We start from the raw sequence: 21,444 nt of genomic DNA, 5'->3' as shown, positions 1-21,444 counted from the left end.
AACGCCAGCATTTCAATTTTTCATGAAATAAATGAACGTACAGGATGGTTTTCAGAATCACTATTTTTTCAGAGTTCCTTCTTTCATCTGTTAAACAAAATGCAATGCAACACCCGTGCTGTTCTCTCCAGGACTGCAGAGCTGAGCCTAAGCTACACCTCAAGATCTCCAACTGCTAAAAACATTTTCATTCCAAACCAACACTTTGCAACTCTACTTCGGTTTTAATTTTTTTTTTTTTTTTTTTCCCTAAATTAACTTCAAACAATTCTGCTAGTTTGCCTGGTGCGAGGGCTGGGAAAAAACAAAACAAACCCGCTGGTTAGGAACCCCAAGTCTAGTCCTGTCCTCTACACTCACAACCACAGGGAGAAAGTGATCTCTCCAACTGCTCTTAAGGCTCCTCTTCCTCATCATGTTCTATTGCATAAACGTGTCCAAGCCTCGTGTCCCTCTGCTCCCGATCGCTCCCAGTCAGCAGGGCTCTTGCATATCAAGGTTGCGTGAGAAATCAGCAGCAAAATGCACAGGCTCTCAGTTGCACAAGGAAAATAGATATTTGTTGGGTTTGTTACTCTCTTGGAGGGCGAGGGGGGTGGTGAGGAGGGTTACAGATAAGGCCTTTTTGAGAATACATTTCGCATTCAATAATTAATGCTGTCTTTAAGTCCAGTCATGTATGATCCGGCCCTGATTGGTTAAGATCACAAATAGCTCCATTTTTGTTGTGGTGGTTTGTGTTTTTGTTTTTTGTTTTTTTTTTTCTTTTTTTTTCTTTTTTTGTTTTCTTATGAACTGAATCAAAGGAAAGGTTCGGAGTGGTATTTAAAACTAATGACTTTGCTTCTGAAAGTTCAAACTATATATTGGCATTGCAAGGTCAGACACTGAGGAAACACCAAAGCTATGAGAGGAGAGCGCTTGTGACGGGCTCCGCGTCGACAATGTTTAAGAAATTAGTCAAAAAGAAAAGCAAATAGCAAGGAATGTATGAAACGTATTAGTTCTGTCTTTATAACTATTTTAGAATTTATCCCAGGTTCTTATAAAATATATAAAACTGAGATACAAAGGATTAGCAATGTAACTTTGCATTTCAAATGATCTTCAGCTACAGGTTTTGCTTTAAGAAAACAGACACTTGAAAAGCAGCTGTTCTGTAGTCTCTAGATGCAGACACTTGAGTTCCTGGCAAACTTACCATCAGTGGTTTTCTGAACTCCTCCACCATTTCAGCTCTCTCCTAGAATGAAACTCAACATTTTACCATTAAGTTTTTCTGCTCATGGTTTCACAGAGAGGACATTACCATTTCCCAGCATCGGTTTCAAAGTTCTTTTTTTTTCTGTTATTTTTTTACCCCCTTTTTTTCCCTTTTTTTTTAAAAATTTTTGTTTTCCTTTTTTTTTTTCTTTTTTTTTTTTCCCTTGATGAGCTTTAAACCACAGGGTGAATCCATGAAATGAGGTAAGTAAATTTGGCACACTTTTAGTCATGTCCATAAAACTTTGGGTAAGTTGTCTAAGTGAACGATACCGTTTTCCTTGGGAGTTACAGGTGCTTTCAAAGGGGGGGTGGTTAGTACTTAACAACTGGAATGTTTCTAGTAAAACCAAAAGGCATAGCTGCAGAAAACACTCACAACCCAATGTTGATAGAGAAGTAAAAATATATACAATACAGTCACTTGTTCATAGTTTGGCACAATTGTTTTGTTGTCGTGGGTAATAGTGCATAAACTACTGTACAACAGTATGACTTTTAAAACAGTCTTTCACAGAGAATACCAGATTAGGTTTGCTTTCAAAGAATAAAATTCCCACAATTTCAAACTCTTCATTTCAGCACTTACATTTTAACAGACCACAAGGCAGATTTTGAAAAGGAACCAACGGGAAAAAAAAAAAAAACCAAACCCAAAAAAACCCAAACCCAACTGAACCAAAATTTAAAAAAAAAAATAAAATATATATATATAAAAACCAAAAAAACCCCAACATCAACCGTCTTTCTAGAAAAGGGAGTCTCTTCTTCAAATACAGGAAAACCCAAAAATGTTGTTTCTGCTTTAAGAAGAATGGAGTCTGATTCCCTGCAGGAAAAAAATCAAACATTTGATGCCATCTTAGTTAGCTCGTCTGGAGTCACCACGACGGAGCGAACGCGCTAAAGGCGGGCAGGTACAGAAGATGCAGCTTTAGATGATGCAGGTTAGGAGATACAACAGCAGAGGGGGCCAGAAAGCACTCAAAATTGCCACGTGAAGCTCAATTAGGAGCGAGTTCTCATTTGCAAAGAGCCTTTTAAAGTTTCAAGATCTTGGCTTTTGGATGCATAACCTCTTTTTTTTTTTTTTTTTTTTTTTCTGGTTTATTTTTTACAAAATGTTCCCCCCCCCAAAAAAAGTCTTTCCTTGTCAAAATCATTAAAAAGAGCATCTAATCAGGTTTTTTTTTCTTTTTTTTTTTTTTGTTTGTTTTGTTTTTCCCCCCAATAAATAAGTAATTAAAAATTGAAGAAGCCAAACAGCAGAAAAGAGTAGCCTTGTTAGTTTTTTTAACCCCAGCCAAGCCAGAAAATTGGTCATTCTTTTAGGTAGCTTGCAAGTAATAAGTATTTTCATGCATTTAAAAAAAAAAACCAAAAACACCAACCCCAAAACCAACCAAAAAACCCCAAACCAAAACAACCCCAAAACCAAAAACCAACCAAAACTGTAAAAGGGGAAACGTCTTTTTTTTTTTTTTTTTCTTTTTTTTTTCTTTTTTTTTTTTTTTTTTCATGCAACTTTTGCTTTCAGGAAGGAAAAAAACTGAGGAACAGCGGGCTTAGCAGGTGGGAGGGAGGTTAAGGGGCATTCCAGCCAGTTTGGTGCAGCATTACCTCAGTTTCTCAAAAGCAGCTGTCACGGGTGGGTCCTTGTGGGGCTGTTCGCGGTCCGTTCGCTTTATTTTACAGTTCTCATCCCTCAGCGACTTCGAACTGGATTTATGCCGGTAGAGTTTTTTATGGGTAGGTCCATTATTGCCTAAAGTGCTCAGGTTACTATAGTTTTTATCAAAAAAGGGAGCGTGAACGTCTGTCGTGTACCCGGTCGAGCAGTTGGGGCGAGCGGGGTCGCAGGTTGCGGCTTTGCCGTTTTTGCTTGAGCCCTTGGTGGTCGACTTGTGGTTCTTCGCCGCCCCCGGTGAGCCGCCGTTCACCTTCTTCTTCGACTCCTGGGACGTCCCTGCCAAAATTTTAAGAGTTTTCAGTTTCAGGCTGTTTGATTCCGGCGAGCGGAAGATGTCTGGAACGCTGTTGTGGCTTACGGGCCCCCACAAGGGCTCGATGGAGGCCATCATGAACCTCTGGACATCCGCCATTCCCGACGCAATGTTGGACAAGATGTTGGAAGGTTCCTCAAACTCCCTTTGATCGTCGTCCAGGAGGCTTGTGGTGTTGCCCAGGCTCGTTTCTGACCAGCCTGTTCCCCCCTCTTTCCCCAGCGCCCACTCTCCAGAGAGCCCGTTGTGTTTGCCCAGTTTCACCCCGGCCGGGCTGCAGTGCTGAGCGCTCTCGGGGAGGCCCTTGGTGGTGGTGCTGGTGGTGGCCACGTTGCTCAGCTGGTTGACCGCCCTGCCGCCAACCACCGGCGCTTTCTCGCCGTTGACTCCCGCTGCATTTTTCCCTTTCCTGGTGGATTTGGGTGCCTGCCTGGAGTTTTTCCCTTGTGGTTTATCAGTCGCTTTATTGGTTTTGGGTGATTTTTTCCGGGTGGCTTTCTGGGAAGAGCTTTGGTTTGTACCCACATTCTTGTTGGATGAACTTTTCCTCTTCGATTTTGACACTTTGCTATTGGTGCTAATTTGACCAGATGGCTCATTAAATGTTGACAAGCATGGACTCTTTTCGAGAAGGCTGACAGAATCTTCATCATTGAACATATGGAACTGGAACTGGTGATTATTTAAAGCAAACCCATTATCTGCCTGATCCTCGGTCTGCAGGACCCCGCAGTTCCACTTGACCTTCTCAGAGCTGTTGAGGGTGGCCTGGGAGCTCTCCTGAAAGCTCTTCAGGGTGCCCAGGGGCTTGGCATCAGAGCCAGCTATCTGCGGGGACAGGCTGGGAGTGTCCGGAGGGGACATCTCCGAAAGCGACGACTGGCGGAACTTGTCGGGAGTGAAGTTGGAAATGTCTAAAAGGTCCGTGGACTCCTTCAACGGGGTGATTTCATCTATGCTCTGCTGGATCACTAGCTTGGGACTGCAGTGGGCCAAGAAATCATCATTAATATCATCCTCACCGTCCTTTTCGCAAGACTTTAAACTTAAAGAACTGTAATTGCTTGAACTAACTGACAATGAACCCACTGAATCAAAACTAATGAGCCTGCCATCATCTGTACTTAGTGTACCTCGTTGGAAATGAAAGCGTCCCTCTCCATTATTAAAATGACATGACTGATAAGAATCATCAGCCTGCACTTGTTGGCTATCCGGCATGTAATTTTTTTGGTAGAGCAATTTGCTGCTATTGAGATTGACTTGAGCGTAGCCCGAGGCGGGGAGGCCGTCTGCCCCCGCCGCGCCGCCGCCGCCGAACTCGCCGGGCAGCCCGCCCGCCTCCCCCAGCTCCCCGGGGAAGTCCTGGCAGTTGCTGCCGGCAGCTTTGCCGCCCGGCCACATGCTACCAAAACTGCTCTGCTCCATCTCCAAGTGCCCGGGAGACTGTTGCAGCTCCGACTCGGAGGGCGGGGAGAGGACGCAGCTCTGCGCCGGCTGCAGCGCCGGGAAGGGCTTTTCCGCCGGGACGATGCTGGGCAGCGGGTGCTGCTGCTGCTGCTGCTGCTGCTGCTGCTGCTCAGAGGGATGCTGGGTGAAGTAGGAGATGCCGGTGTTGCTCGACAAATCAGAAGCATCTAACAGTGTCTGCAGATACCCTCCGGGGATCAGGGGTACATTGGTGGTGATATTAGCAGATGGCAGAGGCTTGTCTGAAGAGGAGGTGGATGGTAGGAAAGGAGAATTTTTAGCAAGCTTGTCCTCATGGCACTCTGGGAGATGGGAGCTGTCTGAAGCACAAGGAACGTTTTCATCCTTCAGACGCGCTGCAGAGTCCTGGTTTTCTAGCACCAGGGAGCCCTCCGCCGTACTGGTAGCAGCTTTGATCTTCTTGCACTTCAACCTGGCTTCACTTTTGAATTTAATTCTGCGGAGCACTTTCCTCTCCGTCCCCTTGTGCTCCCGCTCCTGCGATTTGCATTTCACGGCGGCGATGCCCGCGATGTCGTTTACGTGTAATCCGTTGGCACAGCCGGGGGCGGCGATGGCTAACGCCGGCAGCCCTTTCAGGCCCGCGTCCTCTTTACTGCTGCAAGGCTGCTTGTGATCAGAGGAGCAAGAGCCCAGCTTGTTCACTGATTGCTCGATGGCTTTAATTCTCTGAATCCGGTGCCGGTTTGCTAGCTTGCATTTTCGCTTCCGTGGGTGAGGGAGGAACGAAGCATCTGAGCCGTTAAGATAGAAATTCTGCTTGTGGTAAAGAGACGATCTGAGCAAATCCAGCCGGCTCTGCTGCCTCTCCTGCCAGAAGCCCTTCAGTGGGGCCAGCTTCTCGTACTTGCTGAGCAGCTCCTCGTTTAGGGTAACAGTTGTCTCGTTGGCATCCACTTTGCTGAGCTTCACCAGCATATGCTTCTCCCCTTTAAACCTGTTAATGATGATGTACTTGATGATAACGGGGGGCTCCTTGCGAGAGACTTTTCGCCGTTTCTTGGGGCACCACTCGTCGTCGTCTTCTTCCTTGGGCCCATCCGGCAGCCACTCCTTCTTGTCCAGGATCTTCTCGTTCTCGATGGAGTCCACGTCGTACAGGTAATCATCGCTGTAGCGCACTTTCCTCTTCGCCCGCAACCCGTAGTTCTGCTGGATGAAGGAGCTGGAGTGGTCCCTGGACAGGTACCTGCTGCAGTCCTTGATATCCCGCAGCACGTCGTAGGAGGACTCCGTGCAAGTGCTGTCGTCGCTGAACTCCCCGGAGTCTTCCGTGGAATTCACCGAGTCCAAGAAGTGGCTCCTCTTGGGGCCCACGTACTGCACCATCTCCGTGCTGTTGCAAGATTTATTTAAGGCAGCTTTCTCCTCCTCCTCCCCGTCCTCTTCCTCGCCGTCCTCCTCCTCCTCCCCCCAGATGATGCCTTCCTCAGATTTGAATTGAGAAGGGTCGGCGGCACCGCCGGGCCCCCTTTTCAGGGTGCTCCTGCTGTCCCTTTTGGTGCAGTTGCTGAAGACACTGGGGAAGAAGTTGAACTGGGCGTCCTCTTGGAGGGTGGTGGTCTTCTCCCGCACGTTGTCCTGAAAAGATTCGTATCTAATCTTTAGGGAGCAGACATCGCTTCCCAAGGTGGAATCGTCGTCATCGAACATGTAATTATCCACGTCTTCCTCGGAAAACAGATTTACAGAAAGCTCATTTTTGGAGCAGAGGTCAAGCAGCTCAATTTTACTTTCACTAATGAAAGATTCAAAATAGCCCCATTCCTGGTTGGGATTTGTTAGTAAAGGTTCCTCACCATTGCATTTGTCTAATAGTAATCCCTCGTAATAATTTTTCTGAGTGGGGTCCTCTGAATCACTGTCAGATTTTTCTGCATCTCTTTTGTCCGCTGCCCTCGATTTATGCATAGGGAAGCTTAAAAGCTGGTCTGAAAGCAGTTGATCCCCATATCTCATGGTTTCTCCTGTGCTCATGCAGTGAATCCCTATATCAGAGACCGGACAGGTGTCATAATCCCTATTTATATCCCCCACTTTCAAGCTTATTCCCGGCTCCGCATCGATGCCGTCCTTTGATTCAATAAAGCAGCCCAGACAGGTCCTGCTCGGCTGCATCAGGCAGTCTCCCGTCAGCGCAGACATCCCCCCGGGCTCCATCATGGTGAACGGGGCCTTCTCGCAGTCGCCCGGCAGCGACCAGGAGCTCATGCCCTTGGTCACGCAGGAGGTGAGGGAGATGGCGTGGGCCGAGGAGTCATCCGAGGGGTGCTCAGGGACATCGGTGAGGCGCAGCGGCGAGGGCGGGCTCAGCAGGCAGGGTTTCTTCGAAGGCAGGAGGGGCGGCGCCCGCTGGGATTCCTTCGGAGCCGGCGTCAAGGCCGGGAAGGGGACGGCGGCTTCGGCGGCGGTGCAAGGCCTCTCCTCGACGTCCAGGGCGTGTGATTCTGGGTGGGAAGAGGAGGAAAAAGAGAAGGGGAAAAAGAGAAAAAGGGTTTACAAGCCTGGTGGTGCTGCTCCGGCTCGCTGCCCCAATCCCCTTCTCCCCAAGGTTTGGCGGGGACTTTCGCCACCGGAAAAGAGAACGAGCTTTCCCTTCTGGATGTCACCAACGTGGTGATGTGGAAGGAAGGGAGAGGGAAATGCTTTCCCCCCCCCTACTTTGCAGCCAGTTGGAAGAGGTACGAGGGTACGTTCTGAAAAAAAAAAAACAACCCAAACCCATCCGTTCTCTCCTCCTCATATACATACCGTTACCTGGATACTGCCTTTCAAATCTGACAAGGTTATTAAAAAAACAAAACAAGCCTAATAAAAATGTTCCCATTAACGTTGAAAAAATTAATGGGAAAAATAAGATTCTTAAAGAAACAAAGCATCCCCCCCTGCCATGCCTGTGGCTTAAACATACCTGAGCAGCATTTCTGCTCCTGAGTCAGGAAGTCGTGGCTGTTTTTAAAAACCAAGTGGTCTTTTTGTCCCTGGTCACGCCAAGGGAAAGTAGAAGTTAACACCGAGTTTAAAGCAATTATTGTTAGAATTATTGTGGGATCCCCCTAATCTCTAAAAACACCTTTTTAATAATGTAAGGAGGTTTGCTTCACCTAAGGACTTGTTATTTTTTACCTCGTCGCAGTCTTTTGTGGCAGAGTAAAGTCAGGAATATACTTTTATCTTTGTCAAGTCTTCAGCCAGTGCCATCAAGCCACAGTCAGAGCCATGAAGTGCTCTAAGGTCTTTGAACAACTTCCCAAACACTACACAAATCAAAGCAGAAGTACCACACAAGGCCTGTAAACATCTCCCAATGCCCTTGGCTTGGAAAAAAACCCAGCAGACTGACTTGCTTGAAATCTCCCTCAAAAAGGGTTAAAAATTAAAGTCCTAAAAAGGCTGATTTTTGAGGCCCTCCCACCAGTTTTCAGATCAGAAACACAGAGGTGGTATCTTTTTCCTTAAGCACCAAAACAAATTAACCAGTGCAGTTCCACTTCAGAAGGAAAATAAAATAAAAATCAGCTCGGAGTTGAGAGGCAGCATGGAAAATGTGAGGATAAAAGGAAAACGGCCGTGAATGCTGTAAAGCCTCAAAAAAGGGGGAGGTAGAAAGCTGAAATTCAATCTCAAATGCTGCATTCAGAGATGCTAACCTAGAAAACAGACTCTCTCTGGGTGTTTCTTTAGGTTTGTACTTGAATAAGTGAACTTAACTCCTGTGAAATAACAATTGCAAAACTTGGATTTTCCAGAGCTTGTATCCCCCTAAAACCAGGCACATATTCAAGCCATGCTCTGAAGAAAACACTACTCCAAAAGGCTACAGTTTAAAGAGAAAATGCTAGAGAAGCAAAACCACCTTTCCCAGTTTAACTCAAGAGCCCATCCAAGAGCACACTGGTGGCCTGAGGGGAACAATACTGAACCATCCTGCTCCAAAGGGAGCCAGTCCCCAGCTGTGCACTGCTGCCTGGATTCACTCTGGATTCTGGATCTGGCTCTGGATTCACTGCAGCCAGCACCCACTAATAGGGTGAGAGGGGGCAAAAAAGCATCAGCCCCATCCCCAGTGCCACCAACGGGGAGGTGGTGGCATCAGAGCTACTGGCTGGCTCCCTGCTTCGGATTCAGCAACAGCTCCTACACAACAATGTTTAATTAAAGCACTTTTTAAAGCCCTGTTTAATTGAATTTCAAGGAAGTTGTATCATGGGTAGACACCACCCATCTTTACTGAGCAGGTCAGTGCTGATTTTTCCTGCTTCTTAGCTGAGACAAAGGGACCACAGCAAGAAGATCTCCTGGCAGCTCCAGCAGCTGTCATCAGCTGTGGCTTTGCCATGTGTAGTCGTGAAGGAGCAGGGCTGACAGAGACAGATACCTCCAAAATTACATCGTAGAGGCAAACACAAGCCCCCAGCACATGTTGCAGGGTCCTCACGGGCATCTGCACACCTGGAGTCACTCCAGATTTTTGGTAATGAACAAGAACAACATTTGACTCGCTGGCATAAACCTCATTTTGAGGAGACAGAAGGATTTGAACACAGAAGACATCAGAGGACCAATTCCTTCATACCTAGCAGGGTCAAATTTAGATAAATGTACCCAGCAAGATTCATAGGCCACTACAAAATGTAAAAGGCCAGAAAATCAAGCATAAAAATGTGATAAAGAATGAAAACATCAGGCTCTGCCTCAGCACTGGACTGCCACAGCATTTTCTGCAGCTCACCACTGACGTCCAAATGACTTGAGAAAATGCTCAGAGGAGTATTTGTTTCACTCAGGTTTTCAGGCAGCAGACTGCAGTTCCTCCTAATTAATTGTTGCTTTTCAAGGCAAATATGGAATTGATTGAAGAGGTCCAGGCAACATTAGGTATTTTGGGCAGGCTGCTGGGAGGGGCTGATCCCTCCTCACTGACAGTGATGGAACCTGGAATGACTCAGTGGCTCCCAGGAGCACGACTGTGACCAGCAGGACCTCAATGAGCACCAAAGTGGTGTTACAGGCCAGGGGATCCCATGTCCTGGCTGATGGGCCACTTAAAAAAACATCAACAAGCTCACAATCCCAACCTTTCCTTTCCTAATCCAGGTCTGTTTCTGCTATCCAACCACTAATTTTACCCCAGTTTGTAGGGACTGTGTGTCCTTCAGTCAGATTTTGCTGAGCTTGGCTTGTGGGTTCATAAGTAACTGCAAAGAGAGGGGAAGATTCCCAACAGACAGAGGAGCTACAAATTATTGTATCACTTTTTTCCCTAAGAAATCAGATCACAATCCATAATTCAAAGTGCATGTGCCCATAAACATTGCCAACTATGCATATGCATGAGCAAAAGCAGTATTTAAGACCTAAAAAGATGTAGCTTCATAGCTGGAGTGACATTTCTTCAGAAAATACACATTTACCCTACTGCACCTCGTTGCAGAAATACCTGGAATCCACTACAATGAAATACAGGGGAGGAATTAGGAAAAGAAGTTGGCTTGCAAGTTGTTGCTGCTCCCTCATGGACTGTAATTAAGTTCCTTACCATTTTCTTTCACCCCATTAATCAGGATAGTTTCTTGGTCTTCTGAGGCACAATCCTGCTCTTGTTGGTCATCCATCAATTTAACCTCGTTCTGTTCACTCCATGCCCCAATGCATCTGGCCAACCTGCACATTTCCAGAAACATAACCACAGTCAGAACAATTCCCAGAATCAGCTCAAGGAACCGTGAAAAAAAATAATAAAAATAAGAAAAAAACCTCACCACACAACTTCACATTCTGCTCTTCCCCTGCTTCAGAGGACACATGGTACTTATTTAACCTGTCGTATTTTCACTTTTCCAGCTCCAAAAGCCAAGCCTGATGTATTTCAGGAGGTTCAAATGCTACAAATCACCATTTCCTTCCCCAAAGTCTTGCTTTAGAAGGTGAAGCTGGAACTTTGCACCCTTCACATCCCCCGAAACTGCTTTGCACAAGCAGGGAAGAGTCACTGTGTTATCTCCAGATGGGTGAGAGGAGGCACAGAGAAGAGGGAACTCACCTCAGGCTGGACAGCAGCAACCCCAAGTTGGAGTTGGAAGAGAAACACATATCCTGAGTAACAGCTGCTCATCCCAGCTACTGCTGTGGTCTTCCAAGCACTGGCAGGTATGGAAAAACTTCCCAAAAAAACCATTTTTTTTGGAAAAATATCTCTAGTCTCATTGTTCACTCAAAACACTTCCTGATCATGAGAGCTCCTTCCTTGGAAGCCTCGTTCCCTATTCACCAACCCCCCCCTCACAGTCCCCACTGGGTTAAGTTTCATCTCAGCTGTATGACCATCAGTCAAGGCTGACTGGGCCCAGTGCTGCTTCTCCAAAGGAACAAAATGGGGATCAGAATCAGGTTCTGATTTTTTCCTTTCCTCTGCTGAAGATCCCACCATGATAAAACACTCTCCTGCCCAAGGACCAGGAGAGCCAGCATCAGGCCATTGAAGAGATGAAAAGGAAGGTGGGTGGAAGGCCATGGCCAAAGACACAGAGCAAGATGAACTCCAGGGCTGTGGAGAAGTAGGAAGGAACTACAGAGGGGGAACTACAGAGCTGGGACATCTCAACACATTCTTTTGGGCTCTTTTCCCAGGCAACTGATCAGTTGGGCTGATCCCAACGGGATGAGGTTCAACATTCCAAGTGCCGGGTCCTGCACTTTGGCCACAACAACCCCATGGGGAGCTCCAGGCTGGGCACAGAGTGGCAGAAAGGGAGCTGGGAGTCTGGATTGCCAGGAAGCTGAAGAGGAGCCAGCAGTGTGCCCAGGTGGCCAAGAAGGCCAATGGCATCCTGGGCTGGCTCAGGAACAGCGTGGCCAGCAGGTCCAGGGAAGGGATTCTGCCCCTGTGCTCAGCCCTGGGGAGGCCACAGCTTGAGTCCTGTGTCCAGTTCTGGGCCCCTCAGCTCAGGAAGGAGATTGAGGTGCTGGAGCAGGTCCAGAGAAGAGCAAGGAGGCTGGGAAGGGATCCAGCACAAGTCCTGTGAGGAAGGGCTGAGGGAGCTGGGGGTGTTGAGGCTGGAGAAGAGGAGGCTCAGGGGAGACCTCATTACTCTCTACAACTCCCTGAAAGGAGGTTGGAGCCAGGGGGGGGTTGGGCTCTTTTCCCAGGCAACTCTCAGCAAGACAAGAGGGCACAAGAGGTCTCAAGTTGTGCCAGGGGAGGTTTAGGTTGGACATCAGAAAGAATTTCTTTCTGGAGAGGGTGATCAGGCATTGGAATGGGCTGCCCAGGGAAGGGGTGGATTCTCCATCCCTGGAGATATTTCAAAAGAGCCTGGATGTGGCACTCAGTGCCATGGGCTGGGAACCACGGGGGGAGTGGAGCAAGGGTTGGACTTGATGAGCTCTGAGGTCCCTCCCAACCCAGCCAGTTCTATGATTCTATGATTCCTTTCACCTTCAGTGACAGAACTGATGGACTGTGTGTGCACCTAACCCAGGCACTGTTCAGTACAGCTTGGATTTACACCTCTTCCTCTGAATATCAACGAGCTCACAGCGTTTTCCAGCAAAGCAGGGATGGGCACAGTGATGCCCTGGAAGCAGGGATAAAGCCAGACTGCCCTTGGAGAAGTTCACCTGGGTGTGGAGGTACCTATCTAGATATCCCTATGTATAGATATACACAAGGTCTGTTTCTTGGGCACCAGCATTATACTGTTTTGAAGCTTACCGTGCTTCAAAAGGGGAAAAAAAAAACCTACCAGGTAAAAATAAACAGCATATGAGATGGCCTGAAAGCCCACCTACACATCTGGGAGTGTATTAGATGGGCCAGATTATGGGTTAGCAAGAGCTGTTCCATAATTAAAGCTGCAAGAGTGTTTCGGTTTAAAGCTGAATAAACAAAAGGTCTCCAGCACCCAGACAAAACCCAACGTTGCCAGTTCCTATTTACACACAGCTTTTATTTACTGAGTGCTTTTCTTCGGTGCAGATCACGAGGGTAGATGTAGAAGGAGTATCCAAAGGGAAGGGAAATCTTTTTCTGGAAAAGAGGGGGAAGAAAGCAGAGAAGAAGAGGTGGGGTTTTTTTCCCTGCTGAGTGGTGAATAAGTGCAGGTGTTCTATATGTGCAGTTGTATCTTTCACAAAAAGAGCTTTAGAGAAATTAATTACATGTCAGAGCCTCTGACAGGTCTTTTAAGAATTATGATACTTTTGAATGAAAACATTATATACTTAAAAAGAAATACCATGTAAATGTCTCCGAGATATTTACATTCAGGGGAGTAATAGTAGGAAAGAACTCAGCTCTATCCATGGGACAAATGGATGCTGAACACTCTGCTTTTCCTAACGACATCTCCTGCCCTTGCAGGACTTCATTAACTCCCCTGCAGCAGCACAAAGCCCATTTCAGGGGGCACCTTCCCAGCAATCAGCCACAAAGACAAAAGAAACTGTTCCTGAAGAGCCAGAACTGCTTCCCTCACCCCTCTAGACCACATCCCTGAGCAGCACTCAGCTCCTCCTAAACAAGGAAAATGGTTTTCTGTTTGAAATTTGGGGGTTTGGGGTTTTTTTCCCCTTTTAACCCTGACAAACCCCGGCCAGGAGTCAGGTGTCAAGTTCACTGCTCACTGACCTGAAAGACACTATTTTCCTACCAGATTCTGAAATTGCCACATCCCTTTGATGCCAGGGATTCCACCTGATCCTTGGTTTTTCACTATAATTTGATAACTGGCAGGTGAAGGGATAAAAAATTTCACTCACCAGCAGATAGGGATGTATTTTACTACTAAGCCTCCAAAAAGATTTTTTCTAGAAGTACCTCTGAGTTTTTCCAAGAATTTACATGTTTTCTTTAGGCCAAGGGTCTCCAAATTTTGCCCAGTACAATGGCAAGAAAAAAAAAAATACATGGTACATGAAGTTTCCAGAGCAGACAGGGTTGGAAAGGTGAAGTTCACAAAGAAAGGTACAGTGTAAAACCATCCTCCCACTCTGCCCATCCTGAAGTGTTTCCCCAGTCCCTGAAAGGGATGTTGGGCTTAGGAGTTCTGGTTTAAAAGTTTTTTCCCCAAGGAAATGGTAGAATCATAGAATCCCAGACTGGTTTCAGATGGAAGGGACCTTCCAGCCCCCCTTGCCATGGGCAGGGACACCTCCCACTAGACCAGATTGCTCCAAGCCCCATCCAGCCTGGCCTTGAATAATTCCAGGAGGTCTCCAGGCTTCTCTGTCAAGGATGGTGAGCACAATGGAAAAAAGGCCAAGAGAAGGAGAAAGAGACAATTAAAGTGAACTCTTTGTTTGGGTCAATCCCAGCAGTGAGACATCTAAAACCCTTCACAAAAGTAAGGTTTGACAGGCTCATTGTTACCTGCAAAAAAGTTCAGCAACTTAAGTATAAATATTGATAAAAGCCTCCAATTAGGAGTAAATCTGGAGGAAAGACATGAAGATGATAAAAAAAAAAAAAAAAAAAAAAGGAGCTTGCAGAGAAAATGGAGAACACAAAAACCATGAGAAGATGAAATGATTTAAGATCTAGTGTGTTCCCAGAAGGTGTAAGGGATAGATGGGTTGTTAATATTCATAGCAAGCCTCCACTTCTTCCTCTGCTGAAAGCAGATGCAACAATTATCACAGAGCCCGAGCCCCAACTCCAGCAGACCCTGAGATATGATATTAAGAGCAGCCTATTTTCAAGCCACCTCTGAAATAAATGACAGTTTCTGACCTTACTCTGGGAGGACACGAGGTGTGAGTGTTTCAAGACCTGTCACAAACAACTTTAAGGAAAAAGGAAGGAAGTGAACAAAATTATAGCCTTCCTGACAAAGCACACGTAAAATACAGAAGGAGCTTTCTCTGTAAATGTATTCTCACGCATCAAGACCAGCAGTTTATCAGAAAGGGAAAAAGGTGGCAATTAAAATCCTTGAGGAGCTGAAACGCAGGAGGGAATGGTTGAAAAACTGAGTGTTTCAGCATAATAGTCCTCTGGGTTAGGGGAAGGACAGCTCCCAAAAATGAGAGTATCCAAATGGCAAGAGAGTGAAGGGTCACTGCACATCAGGTGTGAGACAGGCAGGAGAGGGGGGGACCTGGTGGGTGGAGGAAAAATGTCCAAGTAGGAACGAGGAGAACAAAGAAATGGAGAAAATAGGAGGAAAAAGGACAATTCAAGTCTGAAGGTCAAGGACAGTGGCTTTGGAGGAGCACAGGCATGTGTCCAGAGGTAGTGGTTGAGAACCTGTCTGAAAGTTCATGGCTCAGGTCAGGAAGACACAAATATCCCCCCTACACCAGCCATGGGATGAATTCCCAGCACGGGGCCAGGGAATTGTTCCCCTGGGAGTAACGAGGGTGAGGAACTGCGGGAACTCGGGGTCAGGAGGGGTTCAGTCAGGACAAGTCAGTTATAGGGTCAAGAAGCATGAAGAGGATTGCTGGCTACCAAGAGCAAGGGAGGGCTAGTAAGAAGAGCTGCCAGGTTGCTTTTCAGTCACCTCTTGTAAGAGGGAAAAGAAATGAAGCAATAATTAGTGTCACCAGCTGCCTCGTTTTGAAAAGCACTGCCAAGCCAAGGGCTAGATTCATCTCCTGGAAAGGAAAGAGAACACAAACTTTGGTTTAGGTGTGATGGCCTACAGTTACATTTCTATAATTATTAAAAGAGATGAATGGCCTGACCCAAAGAAAGAGGCTTTTCCAGCTGCTGACAGCCCCACGATTAAGCCCTTGGTACAAGCCTGTTAACAAATCAGCAATGAAAACTGTCAGAGGGACAGCTGCCACCTCCCTCCAGGACAGGCTGCTGATTTTATGAGCTAAATCCATCCTCTGCTGTCTTTGCAGGCTGCTGGATGAGAACTTTGGATCCCCCCCTGGCCAAAGGTCACCTCAGAAGAAAACCACAGCAGTTATCCAGTCAAGGTTAGTTCCTTCTTTTTACAGCTTCTGGGGATTACTAATATATTTAGAGAAGCAGAAGTTATCTTGGTCTGGGATGGGTGTCAGAGGATTTTAGGGATTTCCTCCACTTAGCTCCTGATACCTCACAGCTGTAGAGAACAGAGGGAAAGGAGGTAATTGTTGGAAGAGCAAGACCTGAATGTCTCTGTAAGAGAAAGAACCCTGCTCTCACTTCTTGACAGCACAGGACTTGATACTTGATTTTAGGACTTGATTCAAGACTTGATATGCTCTATATAGGGCCATCAGGGTCATAAATCAGTTGGTCTCATTTTCTAGCAGACCTGGCTTGCATGGATGGGAACTCAAAATATAACCAGTGCTAGGGAAGAGCACACAGCTACCCTATGCTGCCTCTCAGCACAAGAAAGCTATAATTATTTTCCAGAGTATCTAAGAGCCAATCAATAAATTGTTATAGGAGGCTGGCAAGGCAATGAAGAGTGTGAGTAGAGCTCATTAACAAGGCTGATTAACAAATCCTTAGAATACAAACCACCACCAGCAGCCATAAACCATAAAAAAGCCAAATGAGTCAAACCAGAGTAGCTCAGGATTGAGGCACTTCCAACCATGGGGCTCAAAAACAGGCAGAGTGGCCCCAAAACATACCCAGTACTGGAAATTAGAAGTAAATTGACTGTTGTGCAAATCAGGAAAGCAAAAAAGCCTCATTTTCTGAAGCAAATACAAAGCCAGCCAAACCAAAGCTGAAAAAGGATGTCAGTCCTGATTGTAAGAGGTACCAAGGAAAACATTTGTCTGGGGGAGAAAACAGACACTTTTGGACAACTTTAAAAGGAATCTCCTCTCTCAACTGTCTATTTTAGCTTGTGTGAGAGGTAAAACCCTGTTCTCAGCCAGACCCAGGACAGACAGGCCCTAAACAACCCCCCGAGGAAGAGGGAAGCAGATAGTGAGGCTTATCTGCAGCACGATAAGAGCAGATCCACGTGGCTTTACAGCTGAATTTTGAGAGCTCTGATATGCTTTAATGGCTCTGATTAATTCTGCAGGGAGGAGATTCTCTCTCCCACTGGAAGGGACAAAAAAGAGCTGTAGAGAGCACAGAGGTGACAGCTTGTGCCAGCTCTGTCCTACAGACTCCCTCCATCAGCAGAGGTCAATGCACAGGACCAAAGGTCCAAGCTCCTTGTGCCACTCCAGGTCACTCAGGATTCACTGGAGCCCAAGTGCTGCTAAACTCAGAGGTCACTTCATGCACCACACAACAGTCACAAAACTCCCCTTCAGGACACCACAGCAGTCTCAGGCCAAGGGGAAAATGGCAGCAGAAGTATTTTTCATTAAAGATGAGAATTTCCATTTTTGTTTTGTCAAGAAGAGACAAAACTGCTGTGCTAGCACATGGGGTTGCCTTGGTGGGGTGACTATCAGCAAGAGGGGTGCCCCCCCTGGTGCCACTGCCCCTCATTCTGCCTGCAGCCCCCCTGGCCCTTGTGGGGAGAAGAGGAGAAGCTGCCCCAAGACAACCCCTAATGCTGCTTTTTGCTTTTCCTCCTTAAAAGCAACTGTATTCCAAATGTGTGGTTTTACTCAGACTCCAGATATTAAGCCAGGGGTCTGTGTTTCTGAGCAGATTAAGCTGGAATGATTAAAAACTCCAACTCTCATAAATCTGCAAAGGTTGAAAATTCCGTGCGATACCGAGGTATTAACCTTAGAAAAACAGGAGGACCTCTCCAAAGCTAATTATGTGTCAGCTGAGTCTAAAATAACAAAAGCCATCAAAGAATAGTTTGAGATGGAGATTTCTTGATGGGCAGAATTGCTTCATTTAAATGAACTTATTACCAAAATTCTCTTTCTGCCACAGTATTTATGGACAGGCCTACAAGACAGTATCTTAAGAGCTTAGCAAACTCCTGCCATGAACCTCATCAGGAAATATGAGAGACCAAGGTCAAGTATATTAATATTACAGAAGCTTCCTAAGAAAGGAGATGTCTCACAGTTCCTTACATGCTCAGTACCATCAAATAACTCAGCTAAGAATGGTGGAAAATTCTGTTTAAAGATATGGATTTAATACGGGGCCAGGAGAGCATGAGGAAACAGATTTCACAGAGATACACTGAAGAAATACTCAGTCCTAAACTTAATGACTGCCTTTTTTCTTTTTTTTTTTTAATTTCTTAAGGTTTATTCTCTTCTGGTCCCTGTTAACAACCAGGTTTAAAAATAGAAGAAAGAAAAAAGGAAAATTTCCTGTACAAATTTGTAATATATTAAAGTTTGGGCTAAGGAGTGCAATTAAGCTGGCTGGTGCTGGAGGAGGATATGAAAGCTCATCAGGATATTTGCAGTAACCCTAGTGGGGTAAACATTTCTATTTTCTAATATCTTCAAATTAGAAATTTTATAGGGAAAAAAAAAATCTTAGCAAAGCTCGTTTGTCTCTTAATAGCAATTGCCCAACGTGGACTTAGGATAAAAAGGTGTTAATTTCTAAAGTATACATAATTCTCATAAAAGCACAGAGAGGAAGCCCAAACAACTGAGTGCTTGGCTTAGGCACAGGAAGAAATTAAGCTGGAGCAAAAGAAGGAAGGGCTCCTTCCTCCCATATTTTCTGCCAAGAGTCATTTCTTTATGCAAAGCAATTCCAAGGCAACAGCTCTGCCCAGCCTGATGCTCTGGGATCTCCACTCAGGGCACAACTCATGGTGTTATCAGCCATGAAACCAAGAGCTGCTTCCATGCAGAAGGATTTATTTCCCATTCCCACTGTAGATCCCTTGCCAGGGGATGTGCCATGAGCTAAAACACAGGACAACATCAGCTTTGAGAAACTAAGGAGGCTGCTAGAAAAGAGGCAAAGGGGGCAGGACCCTGATGAAAAAGGTGATTTTCCTCAGGAACATGGAAGCCAAGAATCCCTCAGCCATTACATCAAGTTGCTAGCCAGATCCTGTGAATATTCATAAACAACTTGAACTATTGTAAGGATATTTTCTTTTTACATACCTATAAATTGCTATATTGGGAGCAGATGGGCTCTTCCATATGATTTCCTTTTTTCAACTTCCAGCTTCATGCAATTCCTGCCTATTCCTGGTGCTAGGAAAGGGAAGCCTGGGCTTTTAGCTTTGGGTTACTTCTGGTCATTCCCTTTTGCTTCCCAAACCTTTAATCACACAATTAGGTGTGATGACATCATCCTCATTTTTTCCCAGCCACCACCTCGTTCTGCCAGGCAAGGCCAGTCTAAAGGGGGACTTAGACTTCTAGAAGCTCTGTGCATCCTTTGATAATGGAGTGAGCAGTCTCCTCACGGTTGGACCTCCAAATTTCACAGGTAAAAGAGCTTCAGAGTCTCATCCCGTGAGGTGCATCTGAAGGAGTGAATGCTTCTGACTTAAGAAAGTGAATACAGAAAAAAAAGCAAATGATCAAAACACTTCTCACACGGAGAAAACACTTTATCAGACCTGATAAGGAGTCTGAGCTGATGACAATTATAAGATACCATCCTTTTTAGGTAATAATTCAGGAAAAAAAAAGATGAATTGTTTGAGGAATAAGAGGAGATCATTTATTTCAAGGCTTATTACAATGTGTACGCTGGAGGAGGCAGAAGGTTGTATGAGCCCTTTTAACTCCTGCATTTCTGGACAGTTACAACTGAGCATGGAAATGCAGATTTAACAGCACTCTGTTTACTTTTAAAACACAGTGGCTGGTTTAGTTTAGAGGGAGGGCTCCTGCATTTCTAAACCAGCAAGCCATTTCACAAGGCCATTTTACACGCGTTCTACTCCCCTATTCACGTTTAATAAATCTGCCAACATTTGCCTTGGAGAACTGCTTCATTTATTTAAAACTCCCAAACAACCCCATCCCTGGGCTCTGCAGGCCTTAGCAGCTCACCCGATTAGATGAAAGTGTCAATTAAATAGAAAGCCACGGCTCTTAATTTTCACTTGGAAAGATTTTTGGGTTCAGCCAAACGCCCAAGGCTCTTTCTGAAGGCAAAAATCTTGCATTAAGAGAGATTGCAGCCCCTAAGATATCAGTCCAGATCTCCAGCCGTATCCAGGTAACAATCTGGAATGCTGATATTTAAGAGGAAAAATATCTGGACAGCTGCCCCAGCTCCCTGGGAAGCAATGTTTAGTTAAAGTCTTGGATATCACTGAAAGAAGATGTGAAGATGTCACACTGAGGCTTGAAGCATTTTTTCAAGTGCTGAATTATTCACCCGTGAATCTCGGATGTGAAATCCAAATGCTCTGGTACTGCCCTGGCTTTAGACAATGTCTAATCCCTTTCTGTGCCACCGCAGGGTCTCTTCATCAGCTTTCTTTCATCTATAATCACAGCCAGGTCATGGATTATTAGTCATATTCACTGCAGAATTCAGACCCTGCTACACCAATCAACCAGCCCGGGGCTCCCCCAACGCCGCCTCAACGTTAATAACCACAGAGCTCACCCCTGTCATGGAATCCCATGGGTTGGGTTGGAAAGAACCTTCAAGATCATCTCATTCCAACCCCCTGCCACAGGCAGGGACATCTCCCACTAGACCAGGTTGTTCCAAGCCCCATCCAACCTGGCCTTGGACTTTTCCAGGGATGGAGCAGCCACAGCTTCTCTGGATAACCTGGGCCAGGGTCTCACCACCAGCATAGTGAAGAATTTCTTCCTAATGTCTAACTGAAATCTCCCCTCTTCCAGCTTGAAACTGAATTGTTTTTTTCCATGCAGGCTGCCCTTTCCTGGGATGTGAATCCCTTGAAATTAGGAATGGAAAGAAAGGCTGTTTGATGCTTTGGGCTCCTCTTTCACAAGCCCTGCATACAGCAAGTGCTGCTCCCCTCCACCACATCCTCCCCAGGGAGCTGCTGGGGAGCCCTCCATCACCATCCTCCACACTGTCCCTGCTGCTCTGCCAGTCCTGCAGCCATCTCCCATCCCCAGCATCCCTCATTTTCCTCCAATAATTAAGGAATATTTCCCATTTTCTTATTTTTTGTAAACTAAGAGGAAGCCAATATGTTTTCCTCTTCTTTCTCCTTTCGATCGTAGTGGGAAATTAAAAAAATCATAAATGATGGCATTTTTCAGCTTTTGCTGGAGGTGTTACTCTGCATACTGAGCCACATGGCTGCAATTGTTTCGTAAGGGGGGACCTTGGTTATTTTTGCAACATTAAGAAGCCTTGGAGAACAGAGGAGGAAACAAAAAATTCTGCAGGCAATGCCACGGTGGTAAAGATAAATAGGTAAACATCCCCTGGCTGACATTAGTTAATACATCACAACTTTATTCACTTAGGGCAGCTGTGAAATCAATTCTTCAGTAAAAAATAAAAAAATTTGTAGCCCAATCTGTGCTCACAATATGAAGGGAGGCAAGGAACGGGGAGGTAAACCTTGTCTCTGCTCTGTTTTAACTCTGCTGTTGTCTCTTCACCTCATGCACAGCCCTGCTAAGTACTTTTTTTTTCCCCCCACAAAACATGACAAAAATGACAATTCTTTTTGTCATTTTCCCTCAAAAGTGTACAATCTGTCTTTTTTTCCCAACTTTCTCAGAGGTCTGCACCCATGTGTTCCCAGCCTCTCAAGGACACCTTACTGTCTTTTCCAAGGTATCCCAGCTAAATAAGTAGCAGTGATGGAAACCACAGGAATGGCTAAAAATAAATAATAGTAATAAAAACACAAATAAACTCTTCTCTTTGGTAAAGCTA

At 45.7% G+C, this 21,444-nt stretch overlaps 1 protein-coding gene and 2 long non-coding RNA genes across 10 annotated transcripts in view; 2 read left to right on the top strand and 1 right to left on the bottom strand.

The window, feature by feature from the left end:
- Positions 1-12,841, top strand: part of LOC139802471 (uncharacterized) — a 31,043-nt gene extending 18,202 nt beyond the window's left edge. For 2 of the 8 annotated variants that reach the window (XR_011728645.1, XR_011728637.1), the window contains exon 6: positions 1,436-1,915. This is a non-coding gene — a long non-coding RNA (uncharacterized lncRNA). Of the gene's footprint in view, positions 1-1,435; positions 1,916-10,601; positions 10,908-12,735 lie in introns of those variants that run through there. The other 6 variants (XR_011728642.1, XR_011728639.1, XR_011728638.1 and 3 more) reach the window with 6 other exon arrangements.
- Positions 1,963-21,444, bottom strand: part of NEXMIF (neurite extension and migration factor) — a gene marked incomplete at its 3' end in the record, with an annotated part of 154,889 nt that continues 135,407 nt past the window's right edge. Inside the window, exons 2-4 of the mRNA XM_071757912.1 lie at positions 10,297-10,421; positions 2,884-7,204; positions 1,963-2,092 (exon numbers count right to left, since the gene is read on the bottom strand). Coding sequence (XP_071614013.1) covers positions 1,963-2,092; positions 2,884-7,204; positions 10,297-10,372 — 4,527 coding nt within the window. The remainder of the gene's footprint in view (positions 2,093-2,883; positions 7,205-10,296; positions 10,422-21,444) is intronic.
- On the top strand, positions 15,598-19,112 carry LOC139802588 (uncharacterized). Its single transcript, XR_011728700.1, has 2 exons — positions 15,598-15,686; positions 18,923-19,112. It is a non-coding gene; the product is annotated as an uncharacterized lncRNA (long non-coding RNA).

This window comes from Heliangelus exortis, chromosome 14 (assembly GCF_036169615.1).
Source record: "Heliangelus exortis chromosome 14, bHelExo1.hap1, whole genome shotgun sequence".
NCBI lineage: Eukaryota > Metazoa > Chordata > Aves > Apodiformes > Trochilidae > Heliangelus > Heliangelus exortis.
The sequence above is the reverse complement of the archived record's forward strand: the minus strand, read 5'-3'. Positions and strand labels throughout refer to the sequence as shown.